Source organism: Thunnus maccoyii, chromosome 10 (assembly GCF_910596095.1).
Source record: "Thunnus maccoyii chromosome 10, fThuMac1.1, whole genome shotgun sequence".
Classification (NCBI taxonomy): Eukaryota; Metazoa; Chordata; class Actinopteri; order Scombriformes; family Scombridae; genus Thunnus; species Thunnus maccoyii.
Window position 1 is genome coordinate 4,058,806 of NC_056542.1, and position 24,262 is coordinate 4,083,067.

The 24,262-nt window shown below is 39.7% G+C and overlaps 1 protein-coding gene across 2 annotated transcripts in view; it reads right to left on the reverse strand.

The window, feature by feature from the left end:
* bbs9 (Bardet-Biedl syndrome 9) overlaps positions 1 to 24,262 on the reverse strand; it is a 195,321-nt gene that overhangs the window by 84,446 nt on the left and 86,613 nt on the right. For both annotated transcript variants that reach the window (XM_042425159.1, XM_042425160.1), the window contains exon 19: positions 8,622 to 8,804. In XM_042425159.1, coding sequence (XP_042281093.1) covers positions 8,622 to 8,804 — 183 coding nt within the window. The remainder of the gene's footprint in view (positions 1 to 8,621; positions 8,805 to 24,262) is intronic.

The following is a 24,262-nucleotide window of genomic DNA, read 5'->3' on the forward strand; positions in this document are numbered from 1 at the left end:
AGGTTTGTTTTAAGAACAAAGAGACTGCTTTGTAAAGTTTTCCCACCAGTTCAGAGAGCAACGAGTTTTTACTTGGTGAATATTAACCTGTGTTTCAATAATGGGAAAGCCTGTGCAGGTGAACACTCACTACCAGTTCAAAAGACCTGAGTCAGTATTATCTTTTCACATGCTTACAAATAAACTTTTTCACTTGTATTTACTTAATTTGTCTTGCTTCTTTGACTTTATGTTACTGATTCATTTTATCTCATTTTAATCAGGCACAATACACTCTTACATGTGTAGATGACACAGACTTTTTACAAATGAAACAAGAGAAGGAAGTATAACCTTATATGAACTGACAGGTAACTCATTGATTGGACAGTTAGAACAGCGACTGTCGTCATCATCAGTGTTATGCCATGTAGAGACATAACACACATCTGACTGAACAGATATGCTTCTTCTGAGCCACTACATTGTCCACATGGCCTGCATATGGTTCATGTCTTTTGTCCTTATGTGCGTCACTACAGTGATTGTGCATTGGGCTCTGAGTGCTTCCGAAATACAGACGACCTACACTCAACATTGAGCCTGAATGCCTCCTGTGTAGACAAAAGGAGAAGCAACATCTGTGTAGACACGTTGTTACATGGAAATACAGGGAAAATCTAATTCTTGTGACTGACAACAGGTTAATTCAACACTTAAGTGCTCCTTGTTTGTTTATTTAAAGAACTAACAAAGAAATAATTTATTATGAGCATTATTAGTCAAGATGGCAACTAGACCTCATATGTCATCAATAACATAAAGACGGGGAGTCTTGTGCTGTAATATTACGAGGGGATAGTTACTGTGTGTTTCACTCACTTTTTAATTAAAACCCTTTCTGATTGATCAGGGGGTATCCCTGCATTAATGTGTTACCATGGTTGCTATACGATATGAGCATGCAGGAATATATAAATTGCTTATATACGTTGCCTCTTTGACAGTTCCCATCATCAGGAGAAGGATTAAATAGTAGTGTAGCTTTTGAATTCATGGTAAAATTTAATATTTGTCATCTAATCCTGTGGTTTGCTTTTACGCCACTGATAAAACAGTTTGAACCTGGTTCAGGTGAAATACACGTAAATGCTTGCAGTAGCTTTGGTCCACCATGTTTGGTATAATGTACCTTAAGACACTGAACCTGTGCTGCTTTTCTATTGTAATTACTTCTAATGATGATCTGGGAATTGAAGTTTCAGTTCCATTAATGTACTCATATGTTTCTCTGGAACAACATAATTAAAAAAAATAGGTGTACTGGAGGATATTACCGTGTCTATTCCTTCACTAATTGAGCCACCTGAGTAGTTTCATCATTTCACTGTTATTGTCACTTTGGATGAAGATGTACATGGATGGTTAAAGACTCTTATTTATTTATTTTATTTATATATACAGTGAAAGCTATAGAGACATCTACAGACTGTATAAGGAAAATTAGGTTCGACAGCAGGGAAATCCCAGATGTGATTGCAACATTGCTGGAACGGCCGTGGATAAAATGTTCCCGGGCCCAGCACACAACCTTGGAGGACTCCCAAGGAGACTGGTAAAGGTTCAGACGGCAATCTCTCTCAGTCCTGACATCCTCATCATGACTGGGAAAGTCATTTGAGAAGCCGGGGTTACGGCTCTGTGAAAACAATGTCGTACAGTAAATCTCTGGGGAAAAAATCATTCACACAATCACTTCCCTTGACCGTATCAGTGAATTCTTTTTACTGAAAAAAAAATACCCAAAAGGCTGCATTTGGTACAGTTAAGTATACAGTACAACAGTTACACTTTCTTCCACTGTGCAACTTCTGGGTGTAATCAACTTTAAATGCGACCAATTATTGTAAATGCTTGCTTACTGAGAATCAAAAGCCCTAATATGGTACAAAGGAACCTGTAATTTCAATGGAAAGCAATAGCATGCAGTGAGATTTTAAGTGTAGTGGAGTGAATTCTAAATATGAGCAAATTTAATTAACTAAAGTACATCAAACATTTACCAACTGTCTGGATAAATATTAATGTTCAAGTAGTATTTTCTCAGATGTCCAAGTTTGTTTAAAATGAAAGCAGCAGTTATCAAAGACGTGTCAGTTCTTCATTGGTGGATATTGTATTATGGAATGAAAACCATGTCAATAAAGTATGTGTGATATAGCGTTAATATTCTCTGTATAGTTTGAGGACAAAATGACCAAGAAATGGAGCAATGGAGGCATATGGAGATGAGGAAGGATGGGACGATGGACAGAGGGTCTGAAGAAATCTGGTTGAGCGATCAATGACAATCCCGATATTCAGCTTGGATTCAGCATAACGCTGTTTGAATAAAAGAGGAAGTTGATGAGATGAGGGAGTCTGTGCGCGGTCCTCCTCCTTCTTAAAACAGTTCAAAGGCCACAAACACCAACATAAAACTGACGGGATTGAGGTGCTTCGTCATTCAATCCCAATACAAACCCAAGATTATGTTTAATGCAATTTTTAAAGTTAACACATTTCAAAATATCTGCACATGGCAGCAGGTGGTAAAGTTAAGATTAGGGAAGGACTGGTACAGTTGGGGTTAAGCAAGTAAAACATTTGGTTAAGGGTTAGGGTTAGGGTTGGGGTTAAGGTTAGGGTTAGGGTTAGGGTTAAGGTTAAGGTTAGGGTTAGGGTTAAGGTTAGGAGTAGGTTAACAGTTAATAAAAAAGTTAACTTTGATTGCAGATGTGTGTTGGATGTAAAATCAGGTCTCCATGCAACACACCCATCCACAACCCCTACAATCACAACTTTTAGTTTTCGTATCTCTACATAAAAGTACAGCAAAGTACTCCCAGCACCGGCCCTGAAGGTTGGCAAAGGACATAAATTGTGAAGTGCAGAATTGTCCAACCTCCTGTATACCAGGCTGAGTACAGAGAGAGCTCTTGTCACGTTGTCTTAGGTTGGGTAGCAGTCATATGGAGCCAAACCGATTCAAAGATCTATCTAACATGTTTCATATTAAAACGACACATGGTTAAATAAAGAAACGAACCTATGTGGCACTGAAATTCAACTGATTGAACATTTCACCTCTCCTCAATGGTTCTTTATTTCACCATGAAGCTCAAAGAACCATTTGACTTTGTGCTGCAAGGAACTTTTTCTAAACATGTCCTTTACAGCCCTATAAATGATTCTGCGGTGGTACAAGCCTAAAGAAACATTTTCAGGTGCCATATAGAAATTTTTTGGTTAGGAGCGCAGGAAGCTGGTGCGAGGCGGGCTATGCGGCTGTATGATGGATTCTGGTAAAGTAAACAGAGGGCAGAGAATGTGGGGGTCACGCAAGAATAGCAGGCAGACAGACAGCGTCAGCAACTCTGTTCAGGAGCTGAGTGACAGATGGAAAAAGAGACAAAAGAGGGAGAGAGAGAGAGAGGGCGAAGGAACAAGGGAGGGAGGTTCAGAAAAAAAAGGAAGGAGGAAGGGAGGGGAAGGAGAAGCAGAGGGGAGAGGAGAGAGAAACAGACAGAGGTAAGAACAAGAGTTGGGAAACTAGAGACAGAGAAAACAGAGGGAAAGAGGAAAGTGAGGAAGAGAGAGAGGGATGGATAATGAAGACAGGAACAAGATACGGAAGATGAGTAAGAGGGAAACAGGAAGTAAGCTAAGAACGCAGGTGGAAAGGGGAGGAAAAGTGGAGGAGAGGGTGAGGAGGGAGGAGGAAGACAGAGTACGGTAGATACAGTGACAGAAAAGAAGGATGAAGAAGAGTGGTGAGAGGAAGGAGGACTAAAACAAAGAGAAAAGAAGAGCAGATGAGGTTAATGAGTGAGTGAGTCAGCTAAATCCTAAAATTCTCTTCTCGTGCAAAAACGGCACGCATCCACAGCAGGCGTTTCAGCTTGTTTATGCAAATACCTCCGTCCACATTAAAACGCCAAAATGAGGCGCGTGTGGAGGACAGACGAGCAAGTCAGCTACAGAAAACCAGCGAAGAAGAAACGGTATACTGTTTCCTGACATTTTGTGTATTGCGTGCAGATTACAACAACTTCAGTGAAAGAGAAGTAGTAGCCGTCCGCCATCGGGGTGTTTTTTCTTCTTCCTCTTCCGATGAAACGTCAATAAGAAACAATGAAATACGATGTTACTGCCACCATGTTTGGTTAGCGATATGACAGTGTTTCTACAAAGCTCTGTTTTCCCCGTACACACTATAACGTCAAGCTGGCGTTTTCAAATTACACACTTGGAGAAGCTCTGTTTTCAGGGGAGAAAAAAAAGTCTGGACGGAGGGTCAAAACCAATTGAACTGGGCCGAGTGGTCTGAGTGAGGAGAATGAAGAGTGTGAGAGAAGAAGAGGAGGGTGGCAAGGTGGAGGAGGACGAAGCAGCAGGATGAGGAGGTTCAAAGAGGAAGAGAGAAGCACAAGGAGTGAGAGGAGAGAGGAAGAGGGAGGAGGAGAGAAAAAAGTAAAAAGAGAAAAGGAAGGAATGCAAGAAGAAGAAGAAGAGGAGGAGGAGGAGGAGGAGGTGTTCTGGTTGGCTGCAACTAAATGAGACGTTTCGTTAGATACCACACAGATGCATTTCCTCTGCCGCTCCTCCTTTCCTCTCTCCTCCTCTTCCCTCTATCCACTTCTTTTCGTGCAGACAGGAGGAATTTCTCCTCCTCATTCTCTCTTTTTCCCACCATCTTACTCTAAATATTTTCATTCTATTTAACTTCAGATAAAGATTTTCTGAGTGTGTACATGTACTGTCAGAAGAACGCCTCTTGTCTAAATCACAAAGTTTCTGGGAAGGAAAAAAAAAACCTTGTTTTCTGACTAGCAGACGCAACATTTTTTGAATTTTTAACATTCGTTGCACTTTGTACCTCAGCTGGATAATCACATAATCTAGGCTAATGTGATGAATGACATATAGGTCTTAGGTCATTTAATGTTCGGTAACATATTTCAATGTTTATTCTGGCAGCAGAGTGTCTGTTGATGTCTGTTTAATGGGATGAGAGGAAAAGTCATTTTACTGTCCAGATGACAGCAGTATTAGGATCTGTGAGCAGCAGCGAGCACTTATGGTTTTGTCCCATTAACTCTCTTATTGGTTGAGGTTTAAGCTCCATAGACACTACTCAGAGCTAAGAAAGGACTCGCAGACCGCAGCATGTTTCTTTGTAAAAATACAACATTATATTTACTTTGATTGACAGGTGACTAATTTTATGATTTTATGACAGTCAAAGCTGAGACAGCACGGACAGTGTTTCTGAGACAAAAAAATATTTTTGGTGACTAAAATTATAGTTCAGACTTACGTATTTGCATGCTATTTGTGATTTTAATTTTTGTGGTTAAATATGTAAACAATGCTCTTATTCTCAATTATCTAGTAAACTAAAGGTCATTTTCAGTTAGATTAGCACATTAACAATGAAAAAAGCCATGTTTCTAATTCTTTTGTAAGACAAATTTGAATATAAATGGCTTCTTGTTTGGTTAGTCTCTTAAGATTTGACCAGTTTTATGCCAAAACCGTCAAATTACAGATTAAGTTCTACCAAAATGTTATTCTTGACAGTGGGATCCCACCAGAAAGGCTACTGAACCATCCTGCAGACCACAAGACTGTGGATAATTACATCTCATCATCATAATTATCATCATCACACATTTGGATGAATTTAAGCAAAATATCACAGATGAAACGATTATAGAATCATCAAACTAGTGGTTGCATGAAATAACAAATGCATTAACGAATGATGCCTGCAAAAGTTTTTCAAAAATAATGCCATATTTAGAATTAAAGATGAATAAATGAATAAATGAATGAAGGAGCAGTAACACTGGCAGATGAATGGATGAATGGTTGAATAAATGACAAATGGAGATGGAGATCTCTCCTCTCTGTCCTCCTTCTATTCTTCTCTGTGGATTTATTCTGATCCGTGACATTCCTGGTCTTTATCCCACTGAAAGAAAACTCTCTGAGAGACTCACCTGGAATGACCTCAACTGCACGGAGGCCACAGGAGGTCAAAGGTCAAGAAGTAGAGTGTGATGGTGGCATGTCCACTCTTAACACCCCAAATGTTCACTTGAGGACATGAGTAACTGTTTGAATGTGAGACCTGATATGAGATTTTAGCTACACTGGAAATTTAAAGTTTATATTTTGCTTTTATTATTATTACGATAATAATTTTCCTCTAGTGCACCTGTCATATGATAAAATATGCAGAGATTTTCTTTGACAATTTTTGATAATTATGGTAAAAAAGCTTGTGTGCACAAACCAGCAAATCTGCACAAAGGTTTTTTTATTTTACTTTTTTATTTAAAGGGACATTTTAGTTTGTAAAAACTGAACTTGACCTTTTATTACCTGCTGATTTCAGCATTTACTTTGGTGAGTACAATGTTGCAGTCGGGATGCAATTTGTAACAAAATCAGAGGGGGAGAAATCAGAACCACAGTGGGCCTATATAGATTACTACGTTCTTACTACTTGCTTACATCTTGTTTTTCAGTATTTCCATGGAGCACTCTGGGTTGCTTTGTTCAGGATAAGGTGCTATATTTATTGCAGCTGTTACAGTAACATTTAAAAAATAATTATGAACTTTAATAAAACAGTTACAGAACTTGAACACTGCATTTGCAGGACTATTTTAAACCATTTTTTAAAGTTTAATTCATCAAGCAGTGAGATATTTTCACACTCAGGGATGTGATGTCACAAGTTCACGCCTTGTCTTTTCCTCATGCAAACACATAGGAGATATGATCATATACAACAAAACAAAAGGTTAAATGTTAATTTAACGTGACAGAATTAAATCCCTCAACGCTCCTTTCAGTACTGTGGATAGCGTCACTCGCCCAGATGCGCTAATACACTTAATATCATTCTTGCAAGTCGCTGTTTAATTCATCTCATTCATACTGAAAAGAAAATAATCACAACATGAAATAGGACAACATGCTGTTATCATAAAAATAAACAGACTACAGTATATGACTCCTTGTCAGGGTAAGAAAACAGTCTCCTGTCTTCTATTTATGCTTTCCTGTGTCGCCCCTCCTTTACCCACATCTCTGCAAATCTCCGAGCAGGGTAGGAGGCGACCTCTGGTCCACTTACTGCATCATCACGTAGCCTAGATGCAGAGTCATCTCTGTTGTCACGCTAAAGACTCTTCTCACGTTGCAGCATTTCACTTAGATTTTTTTTTTAATAGCCTATTTTCATTTTAGATATTTTAAATAGTCTACGGGTGAAGCAGCATAAATCACTACGAGGGGGATAAATTTTTGCACTCACTCGGGGATAAAAATAACTCAGCAGAGGCAGGGATATATAGACCAACCCCCCCCGCCTCCCCCCACTCCCCCACACCCAGCAAATCGCACCCTGGTCGCAGCGCCGTATTGGAGCGTGTGTTGTAAAATTGTGCTCGTCACCATCTCTTCCAGTTTGTTGTCGCAGCACTGTATTGGAGATTGTGTTGTGATTTCTGAAAATAGCTCCTCGGACCTTCTGTTTGTCTTAATGTCGTGGACGTGACACTGATTATTGCTAATTCACTTAATGCCATTAATCCTATTTAAAATAACATATGCACTCACACAACCGCACTTGCATACACAGCCCTCTGAGACTCATCAACTGACCCTCTCAACCTATTTCTGTCTACAATCTGTGTGTGTGTGTGTGTGTGTGTGTGTGTGTGTGTGTGTCCTGTAAAAGATATTTTATGTTCTGCTGTTTATGAAGACGCAGCGTGTGTGTGTGTGTGTGTTTGTAAAAGACGTGGGGTTGTCATAGGAGACTGGAAATAGACTTAGTGGTAATGAGAGGTTCAGGGGATTGATCAGAGCTATGGAAAAACTAACACACACACACACACACACACACACACACACACACACCGGTACACACTCTCAGAGTCTCTGTGGGGTGAGAAATCTTTCGTGGTCTGACTGCAGCAAATGGAGGAGCTCTGTCAACACGGCTGTTTATACGGTGCTGAGTCCCCCGCAGCATTCACAACACACACTCACACAGAAATATACGCTACGCACACTACATACACACACACAGACACACACACACACACACAAAGCTCAAAGTCATGTCCGAGTCAGAGTCTGATTAAAGGGCAATTATAGGTCATTTGTTCGCCTTCATGAGACGTATTGTGACCTTGACCTCATGAGTGTATCTGTGTGTGTCTATTCCACACACACACACACACACACACACACACACACACACACACACACACACACACAGCTTTAATGCTTAAATCATAAACAGGTACCATAGAACACACTCTCTCGCAGAGCTGACAGGTGAGTGTTGAGTGGCTGAGAGTGTGTGTGTGTGTGTGTGTGTGTGTGTGTGTGTGTGTGTGTGTGTGTGTGTGTGTGTGTGTGTGTATTCCTCAGGGACCAGGAGTACTTAATGTATTTCAAAAGTTTTCAGAGTGTGTGTTTAAGCCCGGGCTGTGTTTACTGAGCAAGCTGCAGATGGATGACATATTAATGGCCTCCTGTGTGACTGTGTGTGTGTGTGTGTGTGTGTGTGTTCGTACCAGCTGTGGTGTGTCCTGCAGCAGCGGGAGCAGCGTGGCCTCCAGTATGGCACTCTGGTCGGGGGTCAGGCCCTGCCACAGCGACAGCAGCAGCACCAGCAGGTGCGAAGCGCTCCGCAGACGGACGAACGCCTCCTCCAGCAGCGCCCGGTTCTCCTCCGCCGCCTCGGCGAGCGCCATCACCTGAAGGAGGGAGGAGGGGAGGATTATCATGTTATCGCCATGGTGATAAGGTAGCTGAAGATTCACTGCTTTCTCAGCGGATCGTTGGCCTGCACAAACCCACTTCATGCATCATTCCAATATAATTAAATCATTATCAAATTACTGAACATACCTTAATCAAATAAGTGAATTAGTTGGAACAATGTTCTCTATCAGCCTCTAAATTAAAAGCCGCTGGTTCAGTTTGGTGGGAATTATTTTTTGACACAAAATGGTTGGAGGGCATTTTTCTTCCAGAGGAAACTGAGCTCACACAGCCTCCTCAGCAGATGAGGTTTGATCACTCGCTGTGTTTACTGTAACTGTTCAAACCCTCCACTATTCTGAGCACTTTTAGTGTACGTCGGCTTAAAAATTTAGCACGACAGTAAATTATTGACCTTTACACAGTAAAAGTGGGTGAAATTGTTTTGCCAATTTGCGAATTTCAAACATGTTTCAATTTCAAAAGAAGGTATGGCCGTCAAGCTTAAAGACACTTAAACATCATAGAGAACAGTGAATATTAAATAGTGCTGCATCCTATAGTCCTACATCCTGCATTAGTAAACATGAACATTAAATCTAACCATCAAATCAAATCAAACAGCCTTTCCTCTCCTTAACTGATATACCACATATATACACTTTAAAATGGTCTTTCACTATATTCTGCCCCATTTAACATCCTGTTTGAACAGGAATTTCATCACATTAAGGTAAAGATGCTATTCCAGCTCAACACCTGGAGATGTCAACCTTTTGCAGAAAAGAGGACGACAGCTGTTCTGTTTTTGTACCATTTTGCTCTACGAGACATTAAAACACAAGATAAAACACAATTCAAGTGTTCTCCAAAGTAAGACTCAAAGTTTAGAAACCTGAAGATGCAGTAAAGTAAAACGTGTCCATGAAATTGAAGTGTGAAAATTTTTGAAAACATTCCCTCTTGAGGCCATTTCACTGATTTATTACACACATGCTGCTTTATTTTACAAGAACAAGGCATTTATCACTAAAAATACTACATTCCTGTATTGAAAATACAGTATAATATCTAACAAATCATGAATCATCTTCTGGTTCTCTGAGGATCTGGGTCTTTTTGATTGAGAGCATTTTTTTTCTGTAACACATATCTATCCCAAAAGGCTCCGAGTGTCAACTGCACAACCTGAGTAAACAGTTTTATGAGCATCGAGTCTGCAGCTCCTTCATTACTGTCACAGTCTGCTCTGTCAGGTGGCTGATTTACTCTCATTTACGCAAGTCTTAATTCATCCAGAACAACTTCATCACAACATGTTGTTTTTAAGACATGTGTGGTCACTGGAGAGCAAAATTCAACACTGTATTCGCTGCTGTTACGTTACGACTTGACAACCACAACTCAGTGTTGATTTGGTCTTTACTCTCTGGGATGAAAAGTTAAAGTAATGTGATCTTTGGTGGGCTGCCAATGGGAATGCAAAAAGGTCATAACACATACAAAAATATCCATTTTATCACATCATTGGTCTTATTTTCATAGTTCTGCTCATCATTTCTATCAGTTATACTGACACTGTAGTTAATAGCTTGGATCTGGATTATTGTACAATAGGTCAAAGTTGAACCAGGAAGTCAGTCTGTAAACTGTGATGGATGTTTACAACGGACAGCCTGGATTACTTCCATTATCTATTAATCTGACAATTATTTTCTAGATTAATCAATGAATCGTTTTGTCTATAAAATAAAATGAAAAACTGTGTAAAATGCTCAATATAATTTTATGGTGATAACTTCATATGTCTTGTTTTGTCTGATCAATGGTCCAAAATCTAAAGATATCCAGTTTACTGTCATTTATGACAAAGAAAGCTTCAAATCCTCACTTTGAGAAGCTGCAACCAGCAAATGTTTGGTATTTTTGTTTAAAAAATGACTAAAACAGTTATTCGATAATCAAAATTGTTGTCAATTTTTTTTTTGTTGATCAAATAATCAGTTAATTTACTAATCGTTGCAGCTTTAGTCATTTAAATGAGTTTGTCTAATGTGGAGGTTTGTTAACAGCCTGTCTGATCTTCTCACTTTTTCTTTTGCTATGTCGTCATCCGCAATCAACATGATTTCTACAAGTTATTATTACTCATATGATCACCACCACCATTAAACACTAACTCAGATCACTGGCCATGTAGTAAGAACGCTGGAGTCATGTTTAACCTAAAAGGATCCTCTACTCTCAACTATAAGCAGGCTGGTCGGCGGGCACCTGGAGGTCAGAAACAGAGCAAAGATAACATCAAGATGACACCACCAACTGTGAAGACATCGGTCAAAACAGTGCAACATGGAGAAACGAGAGTTTGTGCAGCAGCTGCACTTCGTGAAGAGATCTCCGACAGGCTGGAAAAGACGATACTCCCCACCGAGAAGCAGCAACGTCGGCCTCTTCAGCCATGTCAAGACAAAAAAGGACAAATCGGGAGGAAAATCATACTCGACTTTGGGTGATGATGATGATTCGTGATGGCCGAAACTATTAAAATAAATAAATCCTTTAAAGGAACACTCCACTGAAAACCTCTCAAGTCAATTTGTATGAAAAGATACACAGAAACCAGTCCTGCAGCATAATCCTCTTGTCTGCTGTTGATTTGTAACACAGCAGAGTATATTAAAGAAAACGTTGCTATGACAAGAAATGACTAAAAATATTACTTCCAGCAATACTTGGGAGCTTGGGTTCCCATTTCAATAAGTTGTAACTGCTGTGAATCCAAACTGGCAACAGCTGCTGTCCTCCATGTATGATACAAGATACAGACTTTTCTAGTGGGGTATTTCATGAAATATTTACATTATTTTTTTACACATTTGCACAAATATAATGTTTTCAAACAGTTGAACATGATCATCAGTCCAGACCATATTATATTTTGGTCTCCAATGAGGAGGAAGTGTATACCTGTCTTTCTACCTACTAGGTGTGTGCCCCAATACAAATACATTATTCGGCAAAGCACAAATAGTGGATTTTATATGAATATTTGTTTCATACAAATATTTTAAAAATTATTTGTTGTTGTATTTGTTCCCCAGAGATAAAGCTGAGCTACTGATACAAGCAAAGTGCTCCCAACGGACTCACCATAACCTGTTGTTCCCCTTCTCCTTTCCACAAAGTTAGGTTGTAAAAAATAGGTAAGAAATGAAAAGTGCAAAGCAAGAATCGCCTTTGAAGTTCTTCCCTACACATTACATGGTGTGCTGTCTCTGTGTTATGGGTGTATAAATAGGTAGAGGTCTGTCTGCAATGAGGCAATGAGTAAAGTTTTAGCTCAGTAGTCAGCGCAGTCGTAGTCGAGACTCCAGTTCAAGACCCGATGTGGGGACCTCCTTCATAAGGTAGTTTATTCATGAGCACTTATTATAACACTTTAATTTCTAAAATTAAAAGTGTCATAAAAACAAAAACAGGATTTTTAAGCCTCTTTCCACTTTTATTCAAATACAAATACAGATACAAATAATTTTGCTGCCTCAACAAATACAGATACAGATACAAATACTGGGATCTCTGCACATCCCTACTACCTACAATCCCTTATGTTTACAGTTGTTTCCGGTACTTGGTTTGGGATTATATTCTGACTCTCAACAAACTGCTCTTGTTAGTTTTCAAGCTGTTATACGGTGGATTTGCTTGTTTAACAACTGAAAAAATAAACTTAACTAAAAGGACGAAACACAGCGGAGTTCAAATAAACTGCTCACTTCACGCTGGTTGTGAAAACCTCGGCGAGCTCTGATCACTCGCCCCTTACGTTTAGTTGGCTTCCACTTAGAAACTGCAGCATTTTCATAAACCTAATCGCGTGTTTTTCCAGCGACTGCGGGGTTCAGAGACACGGACAGGAGCAAACAGAAACTGAATACTTGCTTTGAAATGAAGACGAGGAAAAGCAGCACAAGTGGAGCTTAAGTTCTTCTGGAGGTTTTTTTTTTTTTTTTTTCTTAAGTACACAGCTCAGCAGTGTGTTTAACAGAGAGCAAGTGAATGCATGAATGAGGTGTGGTGGGACCAGGTGAACTCTGACCCTCAGCCGGGGGTCAATCCCTCCATCCCTCTCCATCATTACAACAGCACAGAGGAGTGGAGATGAGCGGAGAGAAGCGTGAACGAGTGATGACAGAGCAAGACCGATGCTGACGAGGACACGACAAGAAAGGACAAGCCGGACGAAGAGAAGGAGAGAAACGGGAGACGAGGAAGGAGGAAGGAGGAGGAGAGATGAACGGACAGAGAAAGAGAGAGAGAAAAAAAAGAGGTGAAAGCAGATCTGGGACTAATGGACGAGTGTGAGTTCAGATAAATGAGTGATCTGCAGGCCTGAGCACCGACGTACGCCGGCAGTTTGTTTGACAAATGGATTCAGCCTTCGCCATCTGATACTGCAAAAACAGAGATGGAAGACTCTTAAGTGAAGCTTGTGTGTGTGTGTGTGTGTGTATGTGTGTGTGTGTGTGTGTGTGTGTGTCAGGGTTAAGCAGCAATTGCCAAAGAAAGCCGTTTTGATTTGCGTAACATGAAACTACAAAACATATAGGTACATGAGAATGAACTAAAAGTCCGATTCACTTCCCCTCTCGCTCTCTCTCCTCGTTTCCGTGGTAGACCCGAAAAAGTCCCCGGCTTTCAGTCATGGATAAGGTCATCTACAGGTGCCGTGTCACTCACACATGTATTTCAAGTTAGAAACACACATTCACACACACACTCTTTTATCAATGAACACATAATTCTCACATTTCTCACACACACATACTCAATTCTAATTTCTGTAATTGTGGGGACGCTCATTGACAAAATGCCACAACATTTACCATCACAACTACAGGGTGTAAAGCTGGATTTATACTTGACACAAGAGGTTCAACGGCTGCAGACACATAGGATGTAGATTTAGACTTCGAGTTCAGATTTCACTCGCTGATATCTTCACCGCAACCCCAAAAAGGCATGCGGTATTTATGTTGATTTACTCAAGAATGAGCGAGTGGTTTTCAGTAGAAATGGCTTTGTTAGATGTGTGTTACTGAAAAGCATTTTCACTCTGAAGAACATCTACCAGCATAAGAAACTAGTAGGAGAAAACACAAGCACCTAAATGTCCGATCAAACCCCAACCCTAAACCTACGCTTGACCTAAATTCTAACCTTAACCCTTTCCAAAAATGTATTCTCTGTTCTTGCTCTTTTAATCTTTTGTCAGATATTCCCTGATTAAAATAAGTAAACTTTTCAATTTAAGTTGAATAAGCCAAAGTTCTTTATTAAACTCTGATGCATTGAGCAGTTTGGCATATTGTGTTAAATGATATTGAAAATTTACACACAATACACTGAACTATTCCCAAAATGTGACTCTGTAAAACTCAAACAGATCTTCACAAAAATACAAAATATTACCTGAAACAGGCACATAAAACTCTGAACTTTCAGCATGTGAATTCTTGATATCCTCATGCATGATTTGTACTATGCAACACACACACACACACACACACATACTAAATTAATTCCCATCAAGAACACACACGACCCCAACCACCTTCTCCCCGGGGTCTCTGAAGTGTGTGTGTGTGTGTGTATTGATAAAAGGCTCCGGGTCCAGTGAAGGGCTCCATTGTTGGCAGCAGCTCGGCTCCACACTGATTGATGCCAGCTGAGAGAACACAAAGACACATTTAGCTTGGACACACACACACACATGAACCAGCGATATAAGAACATGCACATATGTGAACCCAAGTATGCACATGGGTGGACACAAACACACACACACATGCTACTTACACACAGAGATGTACAATAGTAGAGAACACACACACACACACACACACGCAGAAAACATGATGCTTTGAAGACGGAAAGACAAACCTGGACATCCATTCATTTGCATACACACATGCAAACTAGTCAGCAGCTGAACTGCTGGTGACCTCAAACAACCTGCAGTAGAAGCTGCAGAGGTCGTGACCTCCTGACGTGTCTGCAAAAAACTTTATTCAACATATATAAAAGGGACATTCTGCTGAGTCCTGCACTCTTTAACCTTTGTTGAACTTTGTCACAGTGTATTTTTTTTAGACTGTTATGGTCCTTTAACAGTCTATAGTTAGCAGTGATGGAAGAAGATCTTTTAACTTAAGTAAAAGTAGAAAAACTACAATGAAAAAACACAAAGTATAGAAGTATTTAGAATATCAACAGTAAAAGTATCAAATCGTCACTTTCCTAAAATAATGGCCTCATTCTTTCAGGTTTCTCAGAAAACACAAAAAATCATCACAGACACTGCACAAAAGGCTACTATAATACTACAATCAAATGATGTTATGATTACTAATATTATGTTCAAGTGAGATTTTCATTAAATAAAAACACAAAGGTAAAGAGGATCCTTCTTTGTAATTTTTTAGTTATACACATATATACACTCTAGCTGTTAAATTACAATATGGTATTCAGATCTTTCTTAATTAGATCCTGTAATGTGGAAAAAATGAGACAAAAACTGTATATGAAATATTGTTTAAAAGCCAGAAAAGAGTTAACAGGAAGCCTTGTAATCATTTGTAACAGCCACAGATTCTGGAGCCTAAATGCTAGCTAGCGGATTAGGGTCAGGGTTAGGGTAAGGGTAAGGTTTAGGGTAGGGTTAGGGTTAGGGGTCAGGGTTAGGGTTAGGGTTAGCTATTTTGCTGACTAAAAAGACTAAATAACTACGCAATATGACGATTTAGTCACACTCTTGACATAGGCCATTATACTACAGGGTAGAATCGCATGATCTGTTCAACTGAGGATGTAGGCGATTTTACCAGCATCATGAGGAGATGATTCAGGCAAAAAAATCATTTTTGTCAAAAAATGACCATTATTTTAGGAAGGTGACAAAATGTGTTATATATAACAACTTTAACACTATACAAGGCCATTTAGCACTTGGGTAGTCTAATTTATAAGAATGCATATTTTATAAACGGATCATTTTACTTATAAAATACTAATCAGGTCCAAATTTCCCAAAAGCATCTTAAAGGCTAAGAAGGTCTGAGCCCAAAGATTTAAAATGGGACAATAATCATCTAAGAAAAGTTTCAGTAACTAAAGCTGTGAAATAGAGTAGAAAGAGAGTAGAAATGCAAAGTGGAAATACTCAAGTAAAATACAGGAACCTCAAAATTGTACTTAAATGCAGTAATTGAGTAAATGTACTAAGTTACATTAGAATAAACTTTGAAAGATTATGGTGTGAAAAACTATACATATGATTAAACAGTGATGATAAAAATAGTCTCTCTCTTTTACTCTCTTTCTATCCATCCTGTACTCCATCCCCCAAAACACACACAGACCAACAGCTTAATGGCGTCCAACATTTTACATTATTCCTGGAGTTACAAACCACACACAGACACACACAAACAAACAGTCATGTTTGTATATTCACGCACAAATGGACTAAGATATGCACACACATGTACCAAAGCCACAAGAAATGTACCGAAAACAAAAAAATCATGGGCACCGTTATCTATGGAAACGCATGATTGAGAGCACACGCGCACACACACACACACACACACACACACACACACACACACACACACACACACACACACACACACATATACAAACTATGTGGCTGTGGTTAAAATGAAGTCATTTTAGCTGATGGCCTGCATGAGGTTTGGTGGCTAAAATAAGCAACATGTGGAAGAACCAATCAGAAAGCAGAACAGGCCGAATACTTTAAGGAGGAAAAAAGGGGAATACCACCAAATTACAGAACACAACTCATATACATATAAAAATTTGAGGGTACAGTTTTTTGTCTCTCACATGGCTCAAAATATTGTAAAAAACCTTTCAAATGTGCATCAAAGTTGCAATAAATAAAAACGGGTAATGGAAATATTGCAGTAATTATACAAATTCTACCCAGAACTAAAGTCTGAATTGGATTGGCTGAACCGGTGGATGTTTTTCAGACTAAATTCTCATAAAAAATACATTTACGTTCTTGTAATTCGCAACAGCAATTACTTTTGAAAGCAACATGAAGCCATCTGGATTCAATATGTCGATAAACATATTGAGGAAATGTTTGTAATGGATACGTCTGTACGGTTGCATAAATGTTCATACACTACTGAACATATCTGGAAAATGTCCACTGTCAACACTTTTCATTTATTTTCCTCTACAATATCTGCTTTTGCAATACAATATCCACTCACAGCAACTAAAACATAATGATTATTTTCATGGTTATCGTTGGGCGACTCAAAGCACTCGAGGCAACTAAAAGCACTTGGTTGAGATTAAGGGGAAAGATGTTTTCTGTGTTCTTGTTTTTCCTGTTTTACTTTTTTTCAATATTTAACCAAAAACATGATCTTTCCCTTATCTTTACCAGTTGTTTTAGTGGCACAAACCTGACTATGCACAAGATGCAGGATGTAAACCAATATATCTCTACTACTCATTTTTTTCCAACGTGACCGCTGTGTCGGCACGGCGGGGGCAATGAAAAGACGCAGCTTAGCTTAATCTTCCTGAAGGATTACTTTGTAACATAAATGGCACAGTTGTGCTGTTTACCTCATGATCGTCCAGACAGATTATTACTGCATGGATAACTTTACACAGTTGCAAAATCCTTTCTAATAGTTCTATATACTGCTGTTCAGTGTTTTAGCAAACCGTAAACTGGCTTTAATCCTCTCACCTGCAGTAACACACAGCTCACAGTGCTATTTACAGTCTGAATACGGCCTTATACAGTATATAACAGAGGTCACTAACCCAGAAGCTGTCTCATACAGACCTGGACCTACAGCCAAGACAGAAGGTTAGGATTTAAAACCTGACGAGGCGCTTCTATTTTAACTGGCGCAGCTTTTGCAGTCTTTACGGTAGACAGAGAAAGGGAGAGAAAGTCATGATGTGAAACAGAAAAGGGGGAAATTCAAGCTTTTGCTCTCTTTATTTTATTTTTCTGAAGTTAAGCACTTTTATTTGAACATTTTATTTATTTTCTCTTATTTTCAAATGCAGCCCTGTTTTATTTAGTAGATGAGATTATTATTATTAGTACATTAAACATATCAGCAGTCATACATATATGTTCAGTTCTATGTCACATGACAATAAATATTGTCAAAAAGTTTCTGAATGGTACTGAATTCATTTGATTTGACAGTCTGGTATTGATTACATGCAGATGTTGATACAACTACGAGGCTACTTAAATATATATCACACTGAATAGTTATAGACATTATGATCTTCTGGACCTTTGCTTCAAGAAACTTTCTCTAACTGAACCTCTTTAAATTTTAGTTGAATACCCCTGATATATACGAAGCACCATGAAGCATCACCATCCTACATGGCAGCCAGCTAGCATGCTATATGCTAAATCTGAATGTAAACAATCACAGTATATGTTTTCTAACCTGGTATCTATCTTCTCTGTGTATCTATTTCCTGCCATGTTTTGGATTTTTTTACCCATTTTTTTTTAATTCTCTGCACTAAAATTGTCACCATCACGACTTCCACCTCATGTCTAAGCTGGAACACATCTGGACACACTGAGGTCAGAATATTTGGAAAATAGCTGCCTTGTTTTGTGCAATGTTACACTATCAAACTTGCAACATTGGAAAGCTACAATATAACTCAACACCATGTTTGGGATATGGTTTGGCTATGGTTTGGGTGATTTTGGTGTCTGTGTTCTGGCCGTGTTTAACGGTGACTACAGCAGCAGCAAAAGGCACTTGTGTGTGTGTGTGTGTGTGTGTGTGACTTATTAAAACTGTGTTTCTCATGAAAGCAGCTCAGGTATCAGCGGAGAAGTCAGTGAAACGCAGTGAACGCGGAGCCAAAAATAAACAGGCTCCTGTCAAACATAAGTGAAAGTTAGTAAAAGTCAACATGGCTGCAAGTGGAAGAATGAATCAAAATAATTCGCTGCCAGAGTTTTATCCTCGGATAAAATGACACAGATGAGAAACAAAGCGCGGAGTGTTTGTGTGTGTGTGTGTGTGTGTGTATGTGTGTGTATGCGCCACAGAGCCAACAGATTAGTTGTTTCCTGCTCAGTTAGCCACAGCAAGCAGCATGGATGGACTCCAAGCCACACACACACACGCACACGCACATGCAAACACACAAACACACAGAGAGTCATATGAATACATGCGTACACACACACACACACACACACACAAACACACACAGTCATATGAATACATGCATATACACACAAACACATACAACATATAGGATATACAGATGCAACTACGGATACACACAGATGATCACACACACACACACACACACACACACAGCACTCTACTATCTGTGTCAGTGGAAAATGACAGAAGTCTGTTTTGGCAGAAAGCGACGTGGCAGGACATTTCACTCCCTGTAGGATGACAGCGAGTGAGAGAGGGAGAGAAAGAGAAAGAAAAAGAAAGAAAGAAAGAAAGGAGAAAGACATCTTTACAGGAAAAGAATTATAAGATTAGAGGGAACTTGGAGAGATGAGTGACAGTGAGGTACGAGGAATGAAAAGTTTTTTAGGAAAAGTTGGTGTATCGATAAAAAGCAAAATGCGACAAAGTGCAGCGGAAACAGACTTGGCTGATAAATCATGACGTGACATGAAAAGATGTGACTTAAAACGTCCAGAGAGACGAGAGATGAAAAACATCAGATGTGTTTGGAGCAACGACGAGACTGTAACGCTCCTTAAATTAATACATGAAACACGCAGAAAACGTCTGAGCGCCGCGGCGGCTGAACGGTTACAGCACCTGATACATAACCGCCAGTCCCCGGATCGAATCTGTTTCCTGTCTGCTGGAAATGCCCCCGCCCCCCTAAAAAATCATCATCATCTCCATTGTTTTCGCCGTTTGATGCTCTTTTAGTTACGTCATCTCGTTTCATCCTCTTCTCCCGCTTGTTTAATGGCCCCTGACTGGAAAATTAGAACCACCGACTGTTTATCTCGACAATCCAACTCCAAATATTTGGATAACAGCAGCGGATGGAAACATACATAAATTAAATTTTTGCTTGTTGTTAAAATATGTGCTACATTTGGATGGAAATGGATGAAAAAGCAATTGCAATTGAGTGAGAGAGGTTTGCATTGACAGAGAGAGGAGGAGGAGGAGGAGGAGAGAAGGAATAAGGGAAGTGAAAGAAGCAAAGAAAACAGTAGAAGAAGGTTCATGTCGGGGTCAGATTAATGTGTTATAGATGGCCGTGTGTGTGTGTGTGTGTGTGTGTGTGTGTGTGGCTCAGTGTTTCCGTGTCTTAATTAAAGAGCCAATTAGAAACTCAGTTTAACGACGGCTGGAATCACAGAGCCCATTTCCGTGTGTAGGATGACTAATAGACACACACACACAGATACAGTTACATACACATGTACAAGCACTAACACACACACACACACACTTTCATTAACCGCCCTTCCACATGCACACACACACACACACACAATAATAAATGTGCTTTCACTAACACAAGCACACACTTCCTTCGTAATGGAAGCACTGTAACAGACACACACACGCACACACACACAGAGTGACCTTCCAAGCTGTAGGCGAGGTGAGGTCCAAATATCTAAGTATGTGTCTGGTTTAAGTTCCTTTCTGGTGTTGCAAAGCCTGATGTCTGCTGCCAAACACCTGCACACACGCAGCAGAGCACTCAAAACACTGCAGGGGCGTATGAAGGGTTTCAGGGAGTTAACCTAAACATTACAAATTGTCAGACACTAGCTAACACTATCAGACTACACAATACAAACACAGAGAACACAGATACCAAACACAGATAGCTCACTTCATCATCAATAACACATCTGGGCTGTTTCATTTTGCTTTTTATTCCTTTAGTCATCGGTGTATTGTGCAATTTTTTGTCTTTTAACCATACTGTATGTATTCAGTGTGCAATGGAAGAAACGACATACCGATGATTCAGCTTTACTCAGAGCATTATCAGTAGTTTGCTTTGCAGGCGGCGCTAAAGTTTAAAATCAGGGAGCTTAAATCTGCTTGAAAAGTTTCATGGCAATCAGCCGTAGATACTCTGTGTGCTACACGTCCAAAATTAGGATAAACGTGGACATTTTTTCTGCACTACAGCAGGAGCTGGGTTTTATCCAGAAACACTGGGATTAATTCTCCTGAGACCATGAAAATCCAAAAGCAAATTTAATGAAAATCTGGCCATCAGGAGAAGCTTTGACCTGATGACAGTGCCAGATAAATAGTCAGGAGGTTCCTGAAATGAATAGCAATCACCTACTGGAGGCCATGAAAATCTTTATCAGTTTTCATGAGAATCTCACCAATACTTGCAATGATGTTTTTGCTTTGACGCAAGGTTTCCTGTCAGTGTTTTATATTAGAAGTAAGCAACCTCACCTGAAATATAGACCAAAGTAGAATTACAATGATGGGAAACCAATTAACTGTAGGTAGGTAGCCTCTAAAATGTAAGTAACTGTTAACTAAAAGGATCAAATCAGCTGTTAAATGAAACTTTATTCATTATTTAATAGCAGTATTAACATAAGCAGTAAAAGAAGTAATACCAACAAGCTCCAGGAGCGAATTTCATGGCGACAAATTAAACTGAATGAAGTCAGAGAGAGACAGTAAGAGACAGAGAGGTAAACAAGTGGCAGACGGTGGAGACATAGCGATCTGGTGGGTGAGTGATGGAGTGATCAGCATCTCTTCTCTCACTGTCTGATAGACAGATAGGCAGACAGACAGACAGTAACCACTATTGTCTGTGGTCAAAACAAGAGCACACACACACAATGCTGATAACGCTGTCTGTCTACACCCCTACTGATAACACAGGAGGAGAAAGGGGGGTGAGGGAGGGGGGGGCAGAGAGAGAGAGAGAGAGAGGAAGAGAGGTCGGTAGAGAAGGACAGTGGAGATCTAAAGAGACATAAGACAGTAAAAGAGCTGGAAAAAAAAAAGGAGTTGTTATTTACTCAAGCCTCATTGGAGTGTTGAGGGAGAGGAGGATTAGGTGATAGGATCTGGCAACTCAACCGGATCCAACCTTTGATGGTTTATCATCCGCTGTGGAAAGTTCTGGAACGTACCAACTACCCCCCCATCCATCCACCACCACCACCACCACCACCTCCTCCTCCAGCCTCCTCTGCTCTCTCCTCGTCACAACCTGCTCTTTTTTTCCTGCTTAAAGTAGTTAATAATCATATCACATGTTACATAAATCTATCGCTATTTAATTTCGCTGTAAAACGTGCTCACTCAAGCAATGGAAGTTTGGAATCCGTCATGAATTGTGATGAAACTGCAGTATTCAAACCGCTTTATCTCAAAATAATTATTGGCCAGTATGAAAATGTTATAGCTTGATTATAGGCTGAAGGGAAACTGCACCCTTAAACATTTAAACATATATTATATCTTTCTGTCTCTGGTTTCATTTTCCATATTTGATTCGAAGACTGCTCACCTAATGTGGACAATCCAGGAAGTTCAGTTTGAGTTATAGATCCGTGGGTTTGGACGATGATCAGATACCCAAATATCGCAGTTTATAATAGGGAGGAGTGTAGAAATACAGCGTTTAAGTAACCAAGTAATCTACCAGGAATGTGCGCACATATTTGCTGGATGAGACTGTGTCTCTTTCTGGTACAAGTGGAGCCAAGTTCTGCTTTTCTTGCCGAAGTCCACTGCGTCGGCAACCCTGTTGTGCAATGCAGAGCTCCCATACAAATGAATGAAGGGACGCTGGTTTTTTTTCAAGCAGTGCTGTTGTCTGTCTGAACGTGGCCTAATGCTTGCAGTATTCCTATTTTCAGATGTTTCAGTAATCCAAAGTAAATGTCATCATGGTGGTCTTGGTGCTTGGTGCGTCTCGCCTAACAATTAAGGAGCAAAACAATGTAATGCAGCTGCAAGCCGTCGTTTCTCTTCATTCAGGCTCCTGTTATCATTAGATGTGTCGTTCGGGGATCTACGTGTTATCAGGGCAGATTAAGATGTGTTTTAAATCAGTCAGTCACCTTATGTTAGGCCATTATATTTGAATATTGTAACAAACTGGATAGTGTGGACACCAGCTGTAAAAAATGTCTTCTTGTTGCCCAAACTGAACAGTATCCAGCCAGAGCAAACATCACTTGTAGCCATTTTTTATTTACCCAAGCAACATTTTGCAGGTGAACCCATGTTTCATTGATTATTTTTTGATTTAAAGTCGTTAAAATGTCAGAAAACTGTGAAAGATGCACATCATAAGTTCCCAGAGCCTGAGGTGACATCAGTTGGTTTATTTTGTCTGACCAAGAGAACAAAAAGATTCAATTTAATGATATAAAGGAGATAAAAGCAGTACATTTTAACATTTGAGAAGCTTGGCATTTTTCTTCAATAATGACTAAAAGTTAATTATTTGCATTTTTTAAGATTTATTTTCTGCCAAACAACTGAACGATTAATCACGCTGTTGTTTCAGCAATAAACTGAACTTTGGTAGTTTGTTCCAGAGAGAAATGACTGAAGAAAGACTGTTCATATTCTGTCCAAACCTTCCTGATAACACTCATGTTTCCAATATTAGACATTACAACAAAGGATAAAACATTAGCGGAAACCATTGAAGTAATGCAGAGCTTTGTGGGAGATGATGGAAATCACTGACTGAAGGAGAACGAGGCAGGTTGAGGGTGTCGTAGGTATAGACCTATAACACCTAATCAAAATCCACTGATATTCCCAGCTTAGCTATTAAATTCCATGATATTCCTTGACCAGGAATGATGGATGTCAGAGATCCCAAAATTGATGCTTCTACCGTTTCGCTCAGTTCAAAAGGTGATCCAGATGAGTGTGAGCTAAAAGCCTTAAATGTAAAAATACAACAAGTGAGAAGGTGTCTGGGGGTTTTTTTGGTTAAGAAAAATAAAGTCAAAGTCTCCTTTTTTGACCGCCGCCTCCCCAATCAAGGCTGTCAGAGATGCTTTAACAGGCCGTCGTTCAGCGGTACGGACGGCTGCTAAAACACCGGCGGCGTGATTTATGAGGCTGTCCCACTCCGTCAAAGAGCCGGCTCAACTCTCTCTGTTTTCTCTGGGACGGCGAGGCTGAGAGAGGGAGGCATTCTGCTTTTCTTTGACACGCGTGTTCACACGGTCACGAACAAAGAGCTTTATTCTCCGCTGATAGGTCGTGTGTGTGTGTGTGTGAGAGACCCGCCCTCTCTCTCTCCATCACTCTCCGGACTCCCCTCCCTCGATATATATAATGAATATGTCTCTTTTTTTTTTTTTAAGTTGTCAGAGTCTGAA